This window comes from Octodon degus, unplaced genomic scaffold, assembly GCF_000260255.1.
Source record: "Octodon degus isolate 3935 unplaced genomic scaffold, OctDeg1.0 scaffold00074, whole genome shotgun sequence".
Taxonomy (NCBI): Eukaryota; Metazoa; Chordata; class Mammalia; order Rodentia; family Octodontidae; genus Octodon; species Octodon degus.
The window spans coordinates 11,848,439-11,863,839 of record NW_004524650.1 but is presented as its reverse complement, the minus strand read 5'-3'; the positions used below and the strand labels follow the sequence as shown (position 1 = coordinate 11,863,839).

Here is a 15,401-nt window from a genome sequence, read left to right as displayed (position 1 = left end):
CCGGCCCACGCTGCGCCTTGGCTGGGACTGGTCCCGCCGGGGCAGGGTAGCAGGAAGCTCTCCACACACTCACCGGACCTGGGCTAGGACTGGGTCTGGGGGTTCCCCTAGAGGAAATATTTCTAATCCAGAATTTTCTAGGGTTATAAATAAAACTATTTCTCATTATCAGCTTTTTCACCCAACAAAAGGTACTGAAAGAAAGAAATGGTCTCATGTCCAGAGATCAAATCCAGAGCACAACTGCCAGTACAACGTTGCCTGGTAAAAATAAAAAGCAAAGGCACAACTGTAAGACCCTGTATTGCAACTTCAAAAAATTTTAAGGGTGTTCCTCCTAGGTCCTCTCAGCTAGATGGAAGAAAGGGCTTTTAAGAATCTCGGGGTGCTGAGGAGATAGCTCAGTAGAGTAAGTGCCTGCCTAGCAGGCCCAAGGTCCTGAGTTCAATCCCTGGTACTACAGGGGGAAAAATAAATCTCAGGGACATTGTCCTATTCTGGACTTAATTGAGATGGCACAATAGTGGACTTTGCATCTGAACTGGATCCCCTGGGGTCGTGAAACTTTTAGGAGAGGACTGCTGGGCTTATATGCAGGAGGAACATAAATTGCTTATGGGCATAGGGATGGAAGGCTGTGATGGAGTAGATATGGCTGCAAGTTCTTTGCCATTCCTGCCACTGAAAGGTAGGGTCTGCTGCTTTTCCCCTAGTGTTGGCACTGGCCTTCTCACTCCCTGAAAGATAAGATATATTTTAAGATATAGCTCTTTGTGGCTTCAAATGCCACTACTTAAAAGATCAGTGGGAGCCGGGGACATGGCTCTGCAAAATAAAGGGCCTAAGTTCAATCTCCAGTTCTGCCAAAAAGAAGGAAAGAAAGAAAGATCGGTGGCTCTGACTTATGTGTGTGTAATGCACTATCTCAGAACCCCTCATGCCCTTAGAAGGCTCAGAGTGTCACATGGAATCTCGTCATGAAGAAGTTATCAGCCCACAGGGGCAGCTGCCCACATGAAGCATGAGTGCTTTTGAACCTCCCAGTCATCATCCTGCCAGCTAGTACCATAAAGTAAAGAACCTCCCACAAAATCTTAAGGAAAACAAACTTAATTTTTAAAAAAAATCAGGATTTTTTTTAAATTAAGCATAATAATAATAAACCATCTGGAGGGCCCAGGGAGATAGCTCAGTAGAATAAGCACTTGCCTGGCAAGTGCAAGGGCCTGAGTTCAATCGCTGGTTCTGCAAAAAAAAAAAAAAAAAAAAAAAAAAAAAAAAAAAAAAATCTGGGTTTGGAACATAGAGTGAAGTAGGTCAAAATCACTTTATATGGTGTTGAGCTCTAGCCATATGCCTTTTGACCAGTTTAAAGGCTCTATCTCCTTATGTACCCTACATAAATATCAAAAAGATTGTTCCCTGAATTTTGCAATTTTATACATTTAGTTTATTGTACATTCGTTATATATTATGTGCTAGAAACTGTGAGGCTGCAATAAGAGCATAGGACTAGGATCTAAATCTGTCTCCCACTTCTCCACAGACCTCTATCCATGTTGCTAGGTGTGATCAAATTACAATCCCTAGTAACTTAGCTTTTTGTTACTATGATGATAGGCCTGAGGTAGTTCCATTTAAAAAGGGAAAGTAGGGCTGGGGATATAGCTCAGTGGAATAAGTGCTTGTGTGGCAAATGCAAGGTCCTGAGTTCAATCCCTGGTACCACCAAAAAAAAAAAAAGTAAAGTAAAACATAAAAAGGAAAGGTATATTTTTTTTCCTTATGGTTTTAGAGGCTTTGATCCATGGTAAGTTGCCCCCGTGTCTTGAGGTGTTAAAGTGAGACAGCACATCATGGCGGGAGGATGTAGCAGAGGAAGCAACTTACCTTACAGTGGCCAAGAAATGGCAGAAAAAAAGGAAGGGACCTGGCCCCAGTGACCCCTCACAGGCATCCCTGCGATAAATTCTTCCTCTGGCTCTTAAGTTCTACCCTCTCTCAGTACTTCCACAGAGTGGGGAACAGACTTTCAACACATGACCTTAGGAGAGCACTCAAGATCCAAAACATAAAGTAGCTATTTCATCTTTTCTCTCTTTTGAAACATATTATAAAATTTGTCTTATTTCTCGCCCCCATGATTGAAATAGACTTTTCGCTGCCTCTGTGGTTCTGATCTGTGCTGTTCACTTGCTTGCTCCCCTGCCTGCCTGAGGCTCTGAAGGGCTCCTATAGGAGGTGGTAGCTGTGACTCTGGTCTGTGTGGGGAGCAGCACCCTAAATATCTAGTGCAACTTCCAAGAAGACTTAAAAGGTAGACCCTTTTGTGAGGCAGTATACTGGCAACTTGTCATGTGAGTTTCCTCCTTCCAGGGAGAATTCTGTCCAGACACTTGAACTTTAGTGTTGTTGGGGCTTATGATTAGGCTTCTTATGAAGTGATTCCAGTATGAAGCCAAGATTGGGAACTGCTGTCTTAGACTTGTGATTCTCCAAAGCTGGATCCTGGACCCGTGCCATCAATAGTAAGTAGGCATTTGTAGGAAATGCATAGACCTAGAAAGTCAGAAACTCTGACTGTTGGATCTACCACTGTGCTCTACTAAACTTTTGGTGATTTTAGTGGACATTGATAGAGAAACACTATACTGCCTAAACCTCAATTTTCTTTCTTTATCTCAAAACTACAACTAAGTTTAGAAAGAGTGTTTGTTACCTGAAAGTCTCTGCACTGGTATGATATGAAAGAATTGGTTAGGGGCATAAGGAAAGCGATGTATCAAGTGTGTCCTTGCCAGTGGTCACCTAAGTACACGAGAAACGTCAAACTCTTGTCCTCAGATTTCTGAAGAGTAAAAAGATTCTGATTAATTTACAAATTAGTCAGAAATACTCATACATTGTTTCCTAGAGAAAGAACTCGAAGAGGTAGTTAAATCTCATCCCAAAAAATCGATGGGAAGTAGCACTAAACATTTTGGAGGGATGTAAAATGATTTTTAAATCAATATTTAGAAGAGTCATGTAGAGAACGCCCACTTTCTGTCTGAAATCAGAGACAGGTCTTTGAAGTAGCATCCCACTCTCAGCATATGACTTTACATATCATTTAATCATCATGTTTATTTTTCACTGGTTATTTTGGAAATGTGTTCAAAGTAAAAGGAAAATTGTGGGAAATGAAGATGCCTAACTTGATGTTGTTGTTCCATCTTATAGACTCTAGGATAAGATTGCCAGAGGAATTTGTGTGCTTTGAAAAGCTTTTTTGATTTTTTTAGTGATATTTAAAGGTTAAAGGAATGGAATTAGGATCATAAAATTCATTTTTACTCTTAACATCATTTCTTTGAACAAATAAGAATCTCTTTTAGATTGAATCCTCATTATTTGCTAAACTATGGTCTGGAAAATGTAGAGGGCATGCACAAACATTAAATGGCATAATGCTCCAACTCCAGGTAAGCCCTTCACTTAGAAAAATTAGCATTTGCCATTTAGGAATGCTTGAAACTTTTCATGTACCCTTAAATTTAGATGCTGTGCAAATTTGATAGAAAATGCATAGTAGAGAAATATTTAGCAAAGAAAGTAGATTATGTAGTATGTAGTCATGCAGCTGGAAACTCTGGAAAACAATTTGCATCTTTGCTTTTCAAGATTCTAATGAACTCAGTCATAAAGCAGACGTTGAAGGAAAGCGTTAAATAGCTTTTGAGAAAACTGAGACTGTGGCAAGGTTAATTGGATTTAGTGAGGCCTTGAGGTCTGGCATGGACAAGGCTTGGGATTAGGTTCCAGTTGTAATTTTATTTCTTGCCAGCTTTGTTATCTTCAGCAAGGCTAATACTTTGGGCCAGTTTTATTTTCTGTGTTTTTAATATGTGAAAAAGAGTACCACTGTGAAATGTTGTAGGGAAAGCAGATAGCCGATTAATTATAATAATTTTATTTGTTCTTTTTTTTTTTTTTTTTTTTTTGTTCTTATTGACAAGGACCCATCAAAGTGAATTTGAATTTGATAGGTAGAGGATAATTTATAGTTTTCTTGTTTTGTTTGTTTTGCTCTACTGGGGGACTGAACCTGCGTGCCTTTCTTTCTTCCATCCCAACTTTTCTTCTTCCCTCCTCCTCTTTCCTCTCCCCTGCTCTCCCCTCCTCTCTCCTATCTTCTCCCACTCTCCCCCCCATCTCATTATCTCTGTATCTCTCTCTCTTTTTTTTCTTTTTTTCTGAGGCAGGATTTAGCCAGATTGCCCAGGAATTATTCAAACACTTGATTTTTTTATCTAAGTCTTTTGCCTCGGATTAAGAGTGCATACTGCCACACCCAGCTAGGCCAAGTGGCTCAGTGGATTAAAGCGCCTGCTTAGCAGCCAGGACATGGGATCCCTAGGCCTGTGGGCCGGCCCCACCCCAGGGCTCGCTGAGACTGGGTGTGGTGTCCTTCCTGTAATCCCAGCTCTTGGGAGGCTGTAAACAGGCGGATCACTATGGGTCTCATCTAGTAGTGAGACTCTGAACACCCTGTAGACCCTTCCCTAAAAAAAAAAAAAAAAATCACAGGATATATTGTGAAATAGAAACTATTTAAGAGGCAAGAGAAACTGGGAAAAAGCAAAGGAGAAGGAAGGAAAGAGCAAGAAAACAAAAAAGATAGGATAGTTAAGATAGTTATTCTAGTTCAATCTCTGGTTCCGCAAAAAAAAAAATAAATAAATAGTTATGCTACTAATTTCTTTTAACTCACTGAAAGAAAAGTTTATGCCAATATTGTTGGGACAGTTAAATGCCTGTATCTTGTGCTCTAAGTAACTAAAGATAACAATACACAGTGTGTTAGTCATTGTTACTCTCCTGTTATCTTGTTTTAAAATGTTGGTGTTTTCTCTCAATGTTTTTATTTTATTTTTTTTAATATTTTTTAAATCATTTATTTATTTCATACAGGGCCTTGCTATGCAGCTCTGGCTTACAGTAATCCTCCTATTTCAGTCTTTCCAATGCTGGGATTGTGCCTGGTTTCTGTGGCCCACACTGTGCACCCGAAATTACAAGGCAGGCCTGGCATGTGGTTTCAGGGATTGAACTCAGGTCCTTGCGCTTCCCAGGCAGGTGCTTAGACCTCTGAACTATCTCCCCAGCCCTCTCTAAATATTTTTAAAAAGTAGAACATGTGTTTGTAGTATTCAAAAAAGCTGCCGTGAGAGGGCGTCCTGGCTGCGCAGCACTCTAGTATGACGTGGTGCGTCCTGTCTTGGCACACTGTCGGTTCAGTGCTAGGGAAGGGTGTGGAGAGTGTCTGTGGCCTCAGAGCCCTGAAAAGTAGGATTTTCCCACTCAAGTTCTTAAAATTCTGTCATAACAGTTTCTGACAGCTCAAACTTGTATATTTAATTTAGCTCTTTAATTATTCAATAATGCCTTTATTCATCAACAAAGTTTATGACTAGATAATTTTTTTTTTCAGTATTAGGGTTTAAACCCAGGGCACATCTACCACTGAGCTATATCCCAGTTCCCCTTTATTTTTATTTTGAGTCAGAGTCTCACTAAAATGCTGAATTGTCCAGGTTGTGATCCTCCTGCCTCAGTCTCCCAGAGTACTGGGAGTATGTGCTCCCTGTGCCTCACTTGCCTAGCAGGCTCTTTCTTTTCTGTCCTTTCATTCCTTCCTTCCTTCCTTCAGAGACAGGGTCTCACTATGTAGTTCAGGGTCTTATTGTTCGGTTCAGGCTGGCCTTGAACTCACTATGTAGCCCAGACTGGCCTCAAACTCAGTGATCCTCCTGCCTCAGCCTCTTGAGGGTGTTAGACCTACGGGTATGCACCATCGTGTCCAGCTCAGCTAGCTGTATTTAATAACTAGTAAGTTCAGGAAATGTCTATGCCTTAGCCGTGTATAGAAAAGCTTTATATCTTTTTCTAATGAAATTGGTAGGCTAAATTTTTGGAGCATTGAGCCTTATTTGCATAGATGTAGTTTTAAATCAGGGAACAGAAATTACATAGTTTGACAAGCCATCTGATAAATGCAAATAAGACCAACTGTGTATGAGGCTGAGAGAAATTAGCATATGTAAATTAGTTGGAGAAGGCTAAGTGTTTTAAATACAGAATTCTAAAATATGTTGCACCTAAATTTCTGTAGATACTTCTCTGTGATTTAAGCAAAGTTGAGGGAGTATGATCTGGTATGTGGGTGGGGTCCTGAATTATAGCTTTGCCAAAATGGGCTCCTCTGTGGAAAGTGGCTTATGGAAGTCCATAGGCCATGTCATGTCTGTTGATGGATGAGGTCTTTGGAAAGAGTGTCTCCAGTGTTTTCATTTGAATGAGTCCACATCTTTCAAGATACTTATTTTCTTATAGAATGAAGACAAACTCAGAGATGGTGTGTCTAAGAAACTTCAAAAGGTGTAGACCTCCTGACTGAAGCACAGCTGAAATATCTCATTTCTTTTCATTATAGTAAGTATGGCTTATTTTGGTCAATAAATCTCTGTTCTCTGTCAGATGTCTTTATCATCATGTGAGCTATTTGTTTTCATTCTTCTGCAATTTCAGTTGCATATTTTAAATGAATTTAATTTTTAGGAACCCACAGAGGACATATAAAATTATAATCTCAGAGCTAGAAAAGCCCGTTAAAATTACCTGGTGTCTCCTCAAGGGATGGTCATTTTATCCATGTAGACCCAGCTGGGGAGGGAAGCTAAGTTATTTTGAAGAGCTATCATTTATTTCTGTGATGTTGCAGCAACAGACTGGATTAAAATACGACTTTCTAGGCCGGCAAGATAGCTCAGTGGACTAAGCATCTGCTTAGGCAAGAGCAGGGACCAGGGTTTGATCCCTGATACCAGCTTCTGATTATTTTGTTGGCTGTTTCATCTTTAACCTGCAATTGTGCATTATGGCTCCTGGGAGACGCAGGATCCTCACCTCTTATTTGGTGGTCGCTGTCAAGATAGCCAAAGGTATCATATTGTTGTTTTGGCATGAGAACTGTCATACAACTGGCAGAAGTTGTACATGCCAATTAAAATCCATAGATTAGGGGCCAGGGAGATGGCTCAGTAGAATAAGCACTTCCCTGGCAAGCACAGGGCCTGAGTTCAATCACCAGTTCTGCAAAAAAAAAAAAAAAAAAAAAAACATGGATTATTTTTTAATGGTTTTCTCTTCCATTAATATTTCTGCTACTCCACCCCCACTATAACCCTGCATTGTGTTTATGGTATTTTGGTATCTAAGTCCAGAACTGTTTATCTCATATATCATCTTGTTTTGGGTTTTTTTGGTTTTGGTTTTTGGGTTTTCTTTTTTTTTTTTTTCTTTTTTCTTTGAGGAACCAGGAATTAAACTTAGGCCCTTGCACTTGCCAGGCAAGCTCTTATTCAACTGAACTGTCTCCCCAGCCTCTATTTTGGGGTTTTGTCTGTATACTTAAAATATAAAACCAGAGCCTAGAGGAAAGAAGATAACCCGTTCAGTGATGCTTTGCTTTGAGGAAGAATGGGTAGATTCCTCTAAGCCTGAAGGATAGTTTTATAAAGCTCAGCTTGCTCACAAGATACTCCTTGTTAACATTTAGGATCCATCATTCCTGTTGTCATTGTGAGGCAGGGTGTGAAAGAAACTTATTCAGACCCTTTAGGGGTATTAAATGGACAAGGTAGTAGTAAAAAAACAAGTTTTTGTAAAGTCAACTAAAGAATTTTTAGGAACCAGGCTGGAATTTAGATCCAGGAAGTAAGTAAATAATTACCTCAAGGGCTACCTCAAATCTAGAGGTGCTCTCTCGGGACGTGGTCCCATCCAGGGAATTTCACAGTGCAGAGGAAGGGTGGGCTGCACTTTCAAATGAAACCAGAAAATCTGTGAGCCCTTGGTCAACTCTGCCCCATTTTACTCTTGAGCTGAGTCCTCCTTAGGTAACATGTTGTGTGTAAGGATTAAAGTTAATGCGTAATTTGTGTACCTACTTCATTAGTGTATCCTTTTCTTTTCCTCCTGCAGTTTCTGTACTCGTATAAAGAGAAGTCATGATTACACTAACAGAGCTGAAATGCCTAGCAGATGCCCAGTCTTCGTACCACATCTTAAAGCCATGGTGGGACGTCTTCTGGTATTACATCACTCTCATCATGCTGCTGGTGGCTGTGCTGGCCGGAGCGCTCCAGCTTACGCAGAGCAGGGTTCTGTGCTGTCTTCCATGCAAAGTGGAAGTCGACAATCACTGCGCTGTGCCTTGGGACATCCTGAAAGCCAACATGAACTCATCCTCTAATGCTGAGTCACCACTTCCTCTCCCCCTCCGTATCCAGAACGATCTCCATCGGCAGCAGTACTCCTACATTGATGCTGTCTGTTATGAGAAGCAGCTTCATTGGTTTGCAAAGTTTTTCCCCTACCTGGTGCTCTTGCACACTCTTATCTTTGCAGCCTGCAGCAACTTTTGGCTTCACTATCCCAGTACCAGCTCCAGGCTGGAGCACTTTGTGGCCATCCTTCACAAGTGCTTTGATTCTCCGTGGACCACCCGGGCCCTGTCAGAAACAGTGGCCGAGCAGTCAGTGAGGCCCCTGAAACTCTCCAAGTCCAAGACTTTGCTTTCCACCTCAGGGTGTTCAGCTGACGTTGATTCCAGCAAGCAGTCATTGCCCTACCCACAGCCAGGCCTAGAGTCAGCTGGCATAGAAAGCCCAACTTCCAGTGTCCTGGACAAGAAGGAGGGCGAACAGGCCAAAGCTATCTTTGAAAAAGTGAAAAGATTTCGCCTGCACGTGGAACAGAAGGACATTATTTATCGTGTATATCTGAAGCAAATTATAGTCAAAGTCATTTTGTTTATCTTCATTATAACTTATGTTCCATATTTTTTAACCTACATCACTCTTGAAATTGACTGTTCAATTGATGTGCAGGCTTTTACAGGATATAAGCGCTACCAGTGTGTCTATTCCTTGGCAGAAATATTTAAGGTCCTGGCTTCATTTTATGTCATTTTGGTGATACTTTACGGGCTCACTTCCTCCTACAGCTTGTGGTGGATGCTGAGGAGTTCCCTGAAGCAATATTCCTTTGAAGCTCTAAGAGAAAAAAGCAACTACAGCGATATCCCAGATGTCAAGAATGATTTTGCCTTCATCCTCCATCTGGCTGATCAGTACGATCCTCTTTATTCCAAACGCTTCTCCATATTCCTGTCAGAGGTCAGTGAGAACAAACTGAAACAGATCAACCTCAACAATGAGTGGACGGTTGAGAAACTCAAAAGTAAGCTTGTGAAGAACTCCCAGGACAAGGTCGAGCTGCATCTTTTTATGCTCAGTGGTCTTCCCGACAATGTCTTTGAGTTAACAGAAATGGAAGTGCTAAGCCTGGAACTTATCCCCGAGGTTAAGCTGCCCTCTGCAGTCTCCCAGCTGATCAACCTCAAGGAGCTTCACGTGTACCACTCGTCCCTAGTGGTGGACCATCCTGCACTGGCCTTTCTAGAGGAAAATTTAAAAATCCTCCGCCTGAAATTCACTGAAATGGGAAAAATCCCACGGTGGGTATTTCACCTGAAAAATCTCAAGGAACTTTATCTGTCAGGCTGTGTTCTCCCTGATCAGTTGAGTACCATGCAGTTGGAGGCTTTTCAGGACCTAAAAAACCTGAGGACCCTCTACCTGAAGAGCAGCCTGTCCCGGATCCCCCAGGTGGTCACAGACCTCCTCCCTTCGCTGCAGAAATTGTCCCTTGATAACGAGGGCAGCAAACTGGTTGTGCTGAACAACTTGAAAAAGATGGTCAATCTGAAAAGCCTGGAACTGATCAGCTGTGACCTCGAACGCATTCCACACTCCATTTTCAGCTTGAACAACTTGCATGAGTTAGATCTAAAGGAAAATAACCTGAAGACTGTGGAAGAGATCATTAGCTTCCAGCACCTTCAGAATCTTTCCTGCTTAAAGTTATGGCACAATAACATAGCTTATATTCCTGCCCAGATTGGGGCATTATCTAACCTAGAGCAACTCTTTCTGGATCATAATAATATTGAGAATCTGCCCTTGCAGCTTTTTCTATGCACCAGACTACACTATTTGGATCTAAGCTATAACCACCTGACCTTCATTCCAGAAGAAATCCAGTATCTGAGCAATTTGCAATACTTCGCCGTGACCAACAACAATGTAAGTAAATCTGTGCTTGCTCGTCTTTTTTTTTTTTTTTTTTGTATTTTAGGGAATGGTCTACAGGGTATTCAGAGTCTCACTACTAGATCGGACTCGTAGTGATCTGCCTATTTACAGCCTCCCAAGAGCTGGGATTACAGATGTGCGCCACTACGCCCAGTATCAGTGGCCATCTCAGCGCACTCCAGGGGCAGGGCCAGCATAGCAGGCCAGGGATTGGACTCCCCGGCCCCTTTGCCTGCTTGCAAACACTTTATTCCACTGAGCTATTTGGCTGGCCTTGATTTTTTTCCCCCCCTTGCTGGTCTTTTGAGGCTGTGCTATGCTTGAAATGAATATGAGCGCTGGCATAGGTCCAAGCACAGAATAGTTGCTCAACAAATGTTCTTTATATTCCTTTCCCCCGTTCCCTACATGAACGTCACAGTTAAACTATTTTTAATTAATTAATTAGGATAGGGCTTGCTTTTTATGTTGAAAAGTTCTTAAGTGCTTACAAAGCTTGGTAAAACTCCGCAGCGTCTTAAATGTGCCATAAAAGAATAACTTTGTTTAAAAATACTGAGATTATGAATTATTCATAAATCCTGTGATGCAGTTAAAGAAAGGAAGACTTGACATCTGCTTGAATATCTAGAAACACAGCTCAGAATGCAAGGCCTGCCTCTCTGATGCAACACGAGAGCTTCTCAAAAGCCTTTTCCAGTGTCCATGCTTTAAAATGAACCATAATTTGTAACAGTAAAGCCAAGTAAGGAAAATGGAACTTCACTGAAAACAGAAAAAAACAAAATAAATGAGTAGCTTTGTAGGTTAAAATGGGAAGGGGGAGGAAAAAGAAAAACTTGTGCTAAGTTTTCTGCAGGGCAAGAGGGTGAGGATCATGCCCAAGGGGGAATAGCATTCGGATTGGTCAGGACGGGAAACTGATCTTCCTCTACTTGAAAAGCACGCACTGCTATTTTCTTCAACCCAAAAGTGTACTATCTTCTAGACTTTATGTAATTCATATTTCATGCTAAACATAGCTATGAGCATGGTGTTGGCCAGTGAACACAACTGTCAGACATTGCTGAAAACCATGGATGTGAGAGAAATACTGAAAGTTGGAAAATGAAAATTCATGCCGACTTTTTATTTTAGAAATCTGAGGCTTTGCTCATATGTAAAAGAGAGTCTATTCTAAGATATATGAGAAATCTCAAGATTGTGAAGTTAAATGTATACTAAAATCAATCTAGAGTGGTAGAATACATCAGAGTTACCTGAGGAGCTTGTTAAAGCACATTAGCAGATGCCTTCCAGGTTTCTGATTGAGTAGTCTGGTGTAGTTCATGAGAATTTGTATTTCTGAAAAATCTCCAGGCAAAGCTGATGAGGTTGCCCTGGTGACTGGACTTTGCAGTTGCCTTGTTTGTTTTTGGTCTTGTTTGATTTTACTGTATTTTTTTTTGGTTGAATTGTTTTTTCTTTTTTGTTTTTTAGTGGAGGTTGAATTTTTTTGTTTTTGGTGCCGAGGACCGAACCCAGGGCTTCTAGCTTGCCAGGCAAGCATTCTACCGCTGAGCCAAATCCCCAGCCCCGAGGTGACTGGACTTTGAACACCTTAAAACTACAGGTTTATCATTAGTGCTGCTTAGTTATGCAGTGGATTGATATTAATATTTGGTTATACTGTTTCTATTGTTAGATTGGAAGTAAAAAGATATAACTATCATGAGAAGTATTAGTTCTACTATGTTGCTGCAGTGCATGCCTGTTTGAAAGACACAGCTGCTTGAATTGTTACCTGACTGCACATTATTTAGATATGTGAGCAGGCTGATGCTTTTGCTAGGCTAACTTAATGAAACCTTAAGGACACTGGTACTTCTGATACCAAGCTTTTGGTCTTGGCTGAAAGATTGGGGAAAGAGTATAAGATATATCCTTTATTGAATAAATTCTGTCATTCACAGGAGAAGATAGGATATAGCACATGAAGAGTGTTAGGCTGAAGGTACTCTGTGCACAAAGCAGAATAGTGTCTTGGTGGTCTGTCTCAGAAACCTGAGAAGAGGCAGCTGCTAAGCATCCTCCGGGCCAAAATGCAGAACCTGATACCTTTGAATGGGTGAGGAACACTCACCTGAGAACTGAAGAGTCAGAGGGAGCACTGGGAAGACCTTTTCAACCGATGAAGAAACTCCCTGGAGTCCACATAGAAGACAGCCAGGGAGATGAGAAGCTCCTCTCTGGTGGAGCACTCACCTAGTGATGGGGCGGTGAAGGGGAGGGTGTGAGGCTGGTCTACTGCATAGGGCTCAAGTAAGTGGAAGACTTACATGAAGAGCAATGCTTAGTAGGGGTAGCCAGAAGTGTTAGAACTAGAACAGCCAGCAAAAGGTTTCTAATATGTCCATAGTAACCACTAAAAAATGGCAAGAGTATTTAAGGGGGAAGAAGGGATTACCTTACTACCAAAAGTCACCCGACACAGGTTACCAGCCCCTTGGTGGAAGTGTTGTTAAAGGGAGTCAGGGGTTTGTGTTCCATATGGAAATTTAATTATTTGCAAGGTAGCATTAGATTCTTATGATTCTGTGAGAAAGACAAAAACATTACATTGGATTCATAAATATTTAGATGTGACATTTCATTGAAAGGATGTTAGCCATCTCACAGAACTAGAACAACAAGAAAGCTACAAAATCAAGCTTGGACAAGTCACACACACAAAATCACACAGCAGTTAGGCCCACAGCCAGGGTGAAATCCAAAAGCAAAAGAGTGGGGGTACCCTCACTAACACACCAGCACTGGTGCCAATTCTGTCTCTGAAAACTACTGCAGGCCTCCCCCTCCATGCTCTGCCCCACCCAAAAAAACTGGTTCCTCACAGTTTCCACTGGTGACCACCTCAGTTCCAAGCGGCAGTGTGAACACCTGGGCAGCACAAAGTTTGTGTGCCCACCCTTCAGCTGTAAGGATGTGGGGGCATAGGAACCTGGTGGTGTTCCTTTCTGTAGTGGGAAGTGAGCTCTGTGTCCCTCCAGGCCATGAGGGAGTCCCCAGTGACAGGCGTTCACTAACAGGTCATTCCAGAGTCTCCTGCACAGGGTCGTAACAGGTACTGTCACCAAAAAGTATTTTTTTTCTAATCTTACCCCTGCAAGAATGCTCAGCGCTTATAGTATGTCACTATGTATTGTCCTTCTTCAAAAGTAAAGTACAGTGTGCCACACTTGCCAACATGTTTGAGCAAGAAGGCTTTTTTCATAAAAACTTGTGGGAGGAATGTTTTGCAGGTGAAACACACCCTGTGAACACTGTATCAGGGAATATGAAAAAACAGAGTGCACACAGGGCAGTGCAGTAGGATGTGTTACGAGAGACCAGGATGTTTAGCCAGGAGGCTGAGAATGGGGAGTGGCTGGAAGCCTGCCGTCCAGCTTATGTTTGATTCATGGGACAGTGAGCAGGGCAAGACTTGAAAGTGCCAAGCAGTCTGCACCAGCCTTCACAGGAAGCTCAGAACATGCGCTAAGGGGTTGGGAGAGGGCAATGCAGAAGCGGAACCCCGTGGGAAGGCTTAATCAGTTATAACTGCAAAGAGGAGGCACGGATTTTAAAACGAGACAGAGATGCAGAGATGTGTATCTCAAATGAACATTGTGTATCGTGTGGTCCAAAGGTTCAGCTTAATGGCTTGGGCTCAAATCCACTCACAGCCCTTTTTTTTTTTTTTTTTTTCCGGAACCGGGGATTGAACTCAGGCCCTTGTGCTTGCCAGGGAAGCACTTATGCTACTGAGCCATCTCCCCAGCCCCACACAGCCTATTTTTATGTGATCCAAGAAAGACTGATCTCTACATTTTTAAATGATTGAGAGAAAACTCAAAAGGATAACATTTCATTTCACCTGAAAATTATATGAAATTCAGTTTTCAGTGTTCATGAGTAAATTCCCTTCTCATCAGTAGGACAGCATTACAAAGAAGGTTATAGTCAAAGGTTGTTATATTTTTAATTTCATCACTTAAAAATGTATGGCGTTGTTTATCTCTTGTCTGTAAGTACCTAATGTTTTCAGATGTAGGGATGGCATGGAAGCTGGGAGAGAAGAGGAAGCATCCATCCTCTCCCAGAGCTAAACTGTCTTTGGATTATGTTCCTTATATTGGCATCTTTTGAGGAAGAAGCACAAGGTGGGGGAAAGGAGTTAAGTAAACTTTCTCAAAGGTTATATACCACTCTGCTTTACATCCCAGTCTTTCAACTTCCACATTTGTATATTTATTCCTTTTTTGAACTCAAAGCCTTCTAGCCATGAAGTAAATAAGGTAGAAATGCCCTCTGAAGTTCATCTATGTAATAGTGCTTTGTACTATTGTTTTGACATCAGTACTTAAATAGTCTTGTCTCTTGAAATGATTGACTCCATGGGTTTCATTACTGTGCCCTGAAATAATATGTATTTTAGGAAAGAAATCTAACACTGAGAAAGATTCTGAGGTGAGGTCCCACTGAGTCTTTGGAACGCTGCAGGGAAGGGTATTCGGGTATCAGGGTCAGCCGTAGATGGAGAAAGGGACCATGTCGTCGTGTCTCCAATCCATTTTGAAGCTACTTGGTTACCAGAGATACAGAGTGGTAATATGGCCATTAGCTCTTCTATGCTTTTGTTTTTTAATTTATTATACTTTATATATGTACATATATACAAATCTATATTAAATATTGTAGTTTATAAAACATCTATTTATGAAGTTTATCATCTCTAATAGCTTGTAAGTTTTCCCTTCGTTTTTGAGGAAAACCAGTGGTCAACTTAAAGTAATAGTTCCTCTCTGGCTCATGTATCATACAGTCTAAAAGGGCACACTAAATGAATTAGATATAAATTAATGGTATGATGCATTTTTTTCAAAATTTTATTGATAAACAGCAATGAGACAGTTTCAAATCAAATCAACAGTACAGATTCAACAAATAACACACTGCATATATTCTTCTTAGTGGTTAATTGCTGTACAAGACGAGGACTTGAGATCCTATTTACAAACACCATTAGAACAAATCATTCTATTTATTAAGAGAATGCAACTATATATCTATCCTAACCACTTTGAATACACAGGTACAAAATGGACATTCATCTGTATACCCCATTTTTTCTAAGTTCCGTTATTGAATATTATAGGTGTGTAAACTCAGCAAAATATTCTA

At 41.2% G+C, this 15,401-nt stretch overlaps 1 protein-coding gene across 3 annotated transcripts in view; it reads left to right on the top strand.

Annotated features, from left to right (window-relative positions):
• Lrrc8b (leucine rich repeat containing 8 VRAC subunit B) overlaps nt 1–15,401 on the top strand; it is a 57,576-nt gene that overhangs the window by 30,644 nt on the left and 11,531 nt on the right. For all 3 annotated transcript variants that reach the window (XM_023720341.1, XM_023720340.1, XM_004635744.2), the window contains exons 3-4: nt 6,376–6,474; nt 8,026–10,190. In XM_023720341.1, coding sequence (XP_023576109.1) covers nt 8,052–10,190 — 2,139 coding nt within the window. In that variant the 5' untranslated portion in view covers nt 6,376–6,474; nt 8,026–8,051. The remainder of the gene's footprint in view (nt 1–6,375; nt 6,475–8,025; nt 10,191–15,401) is intronic.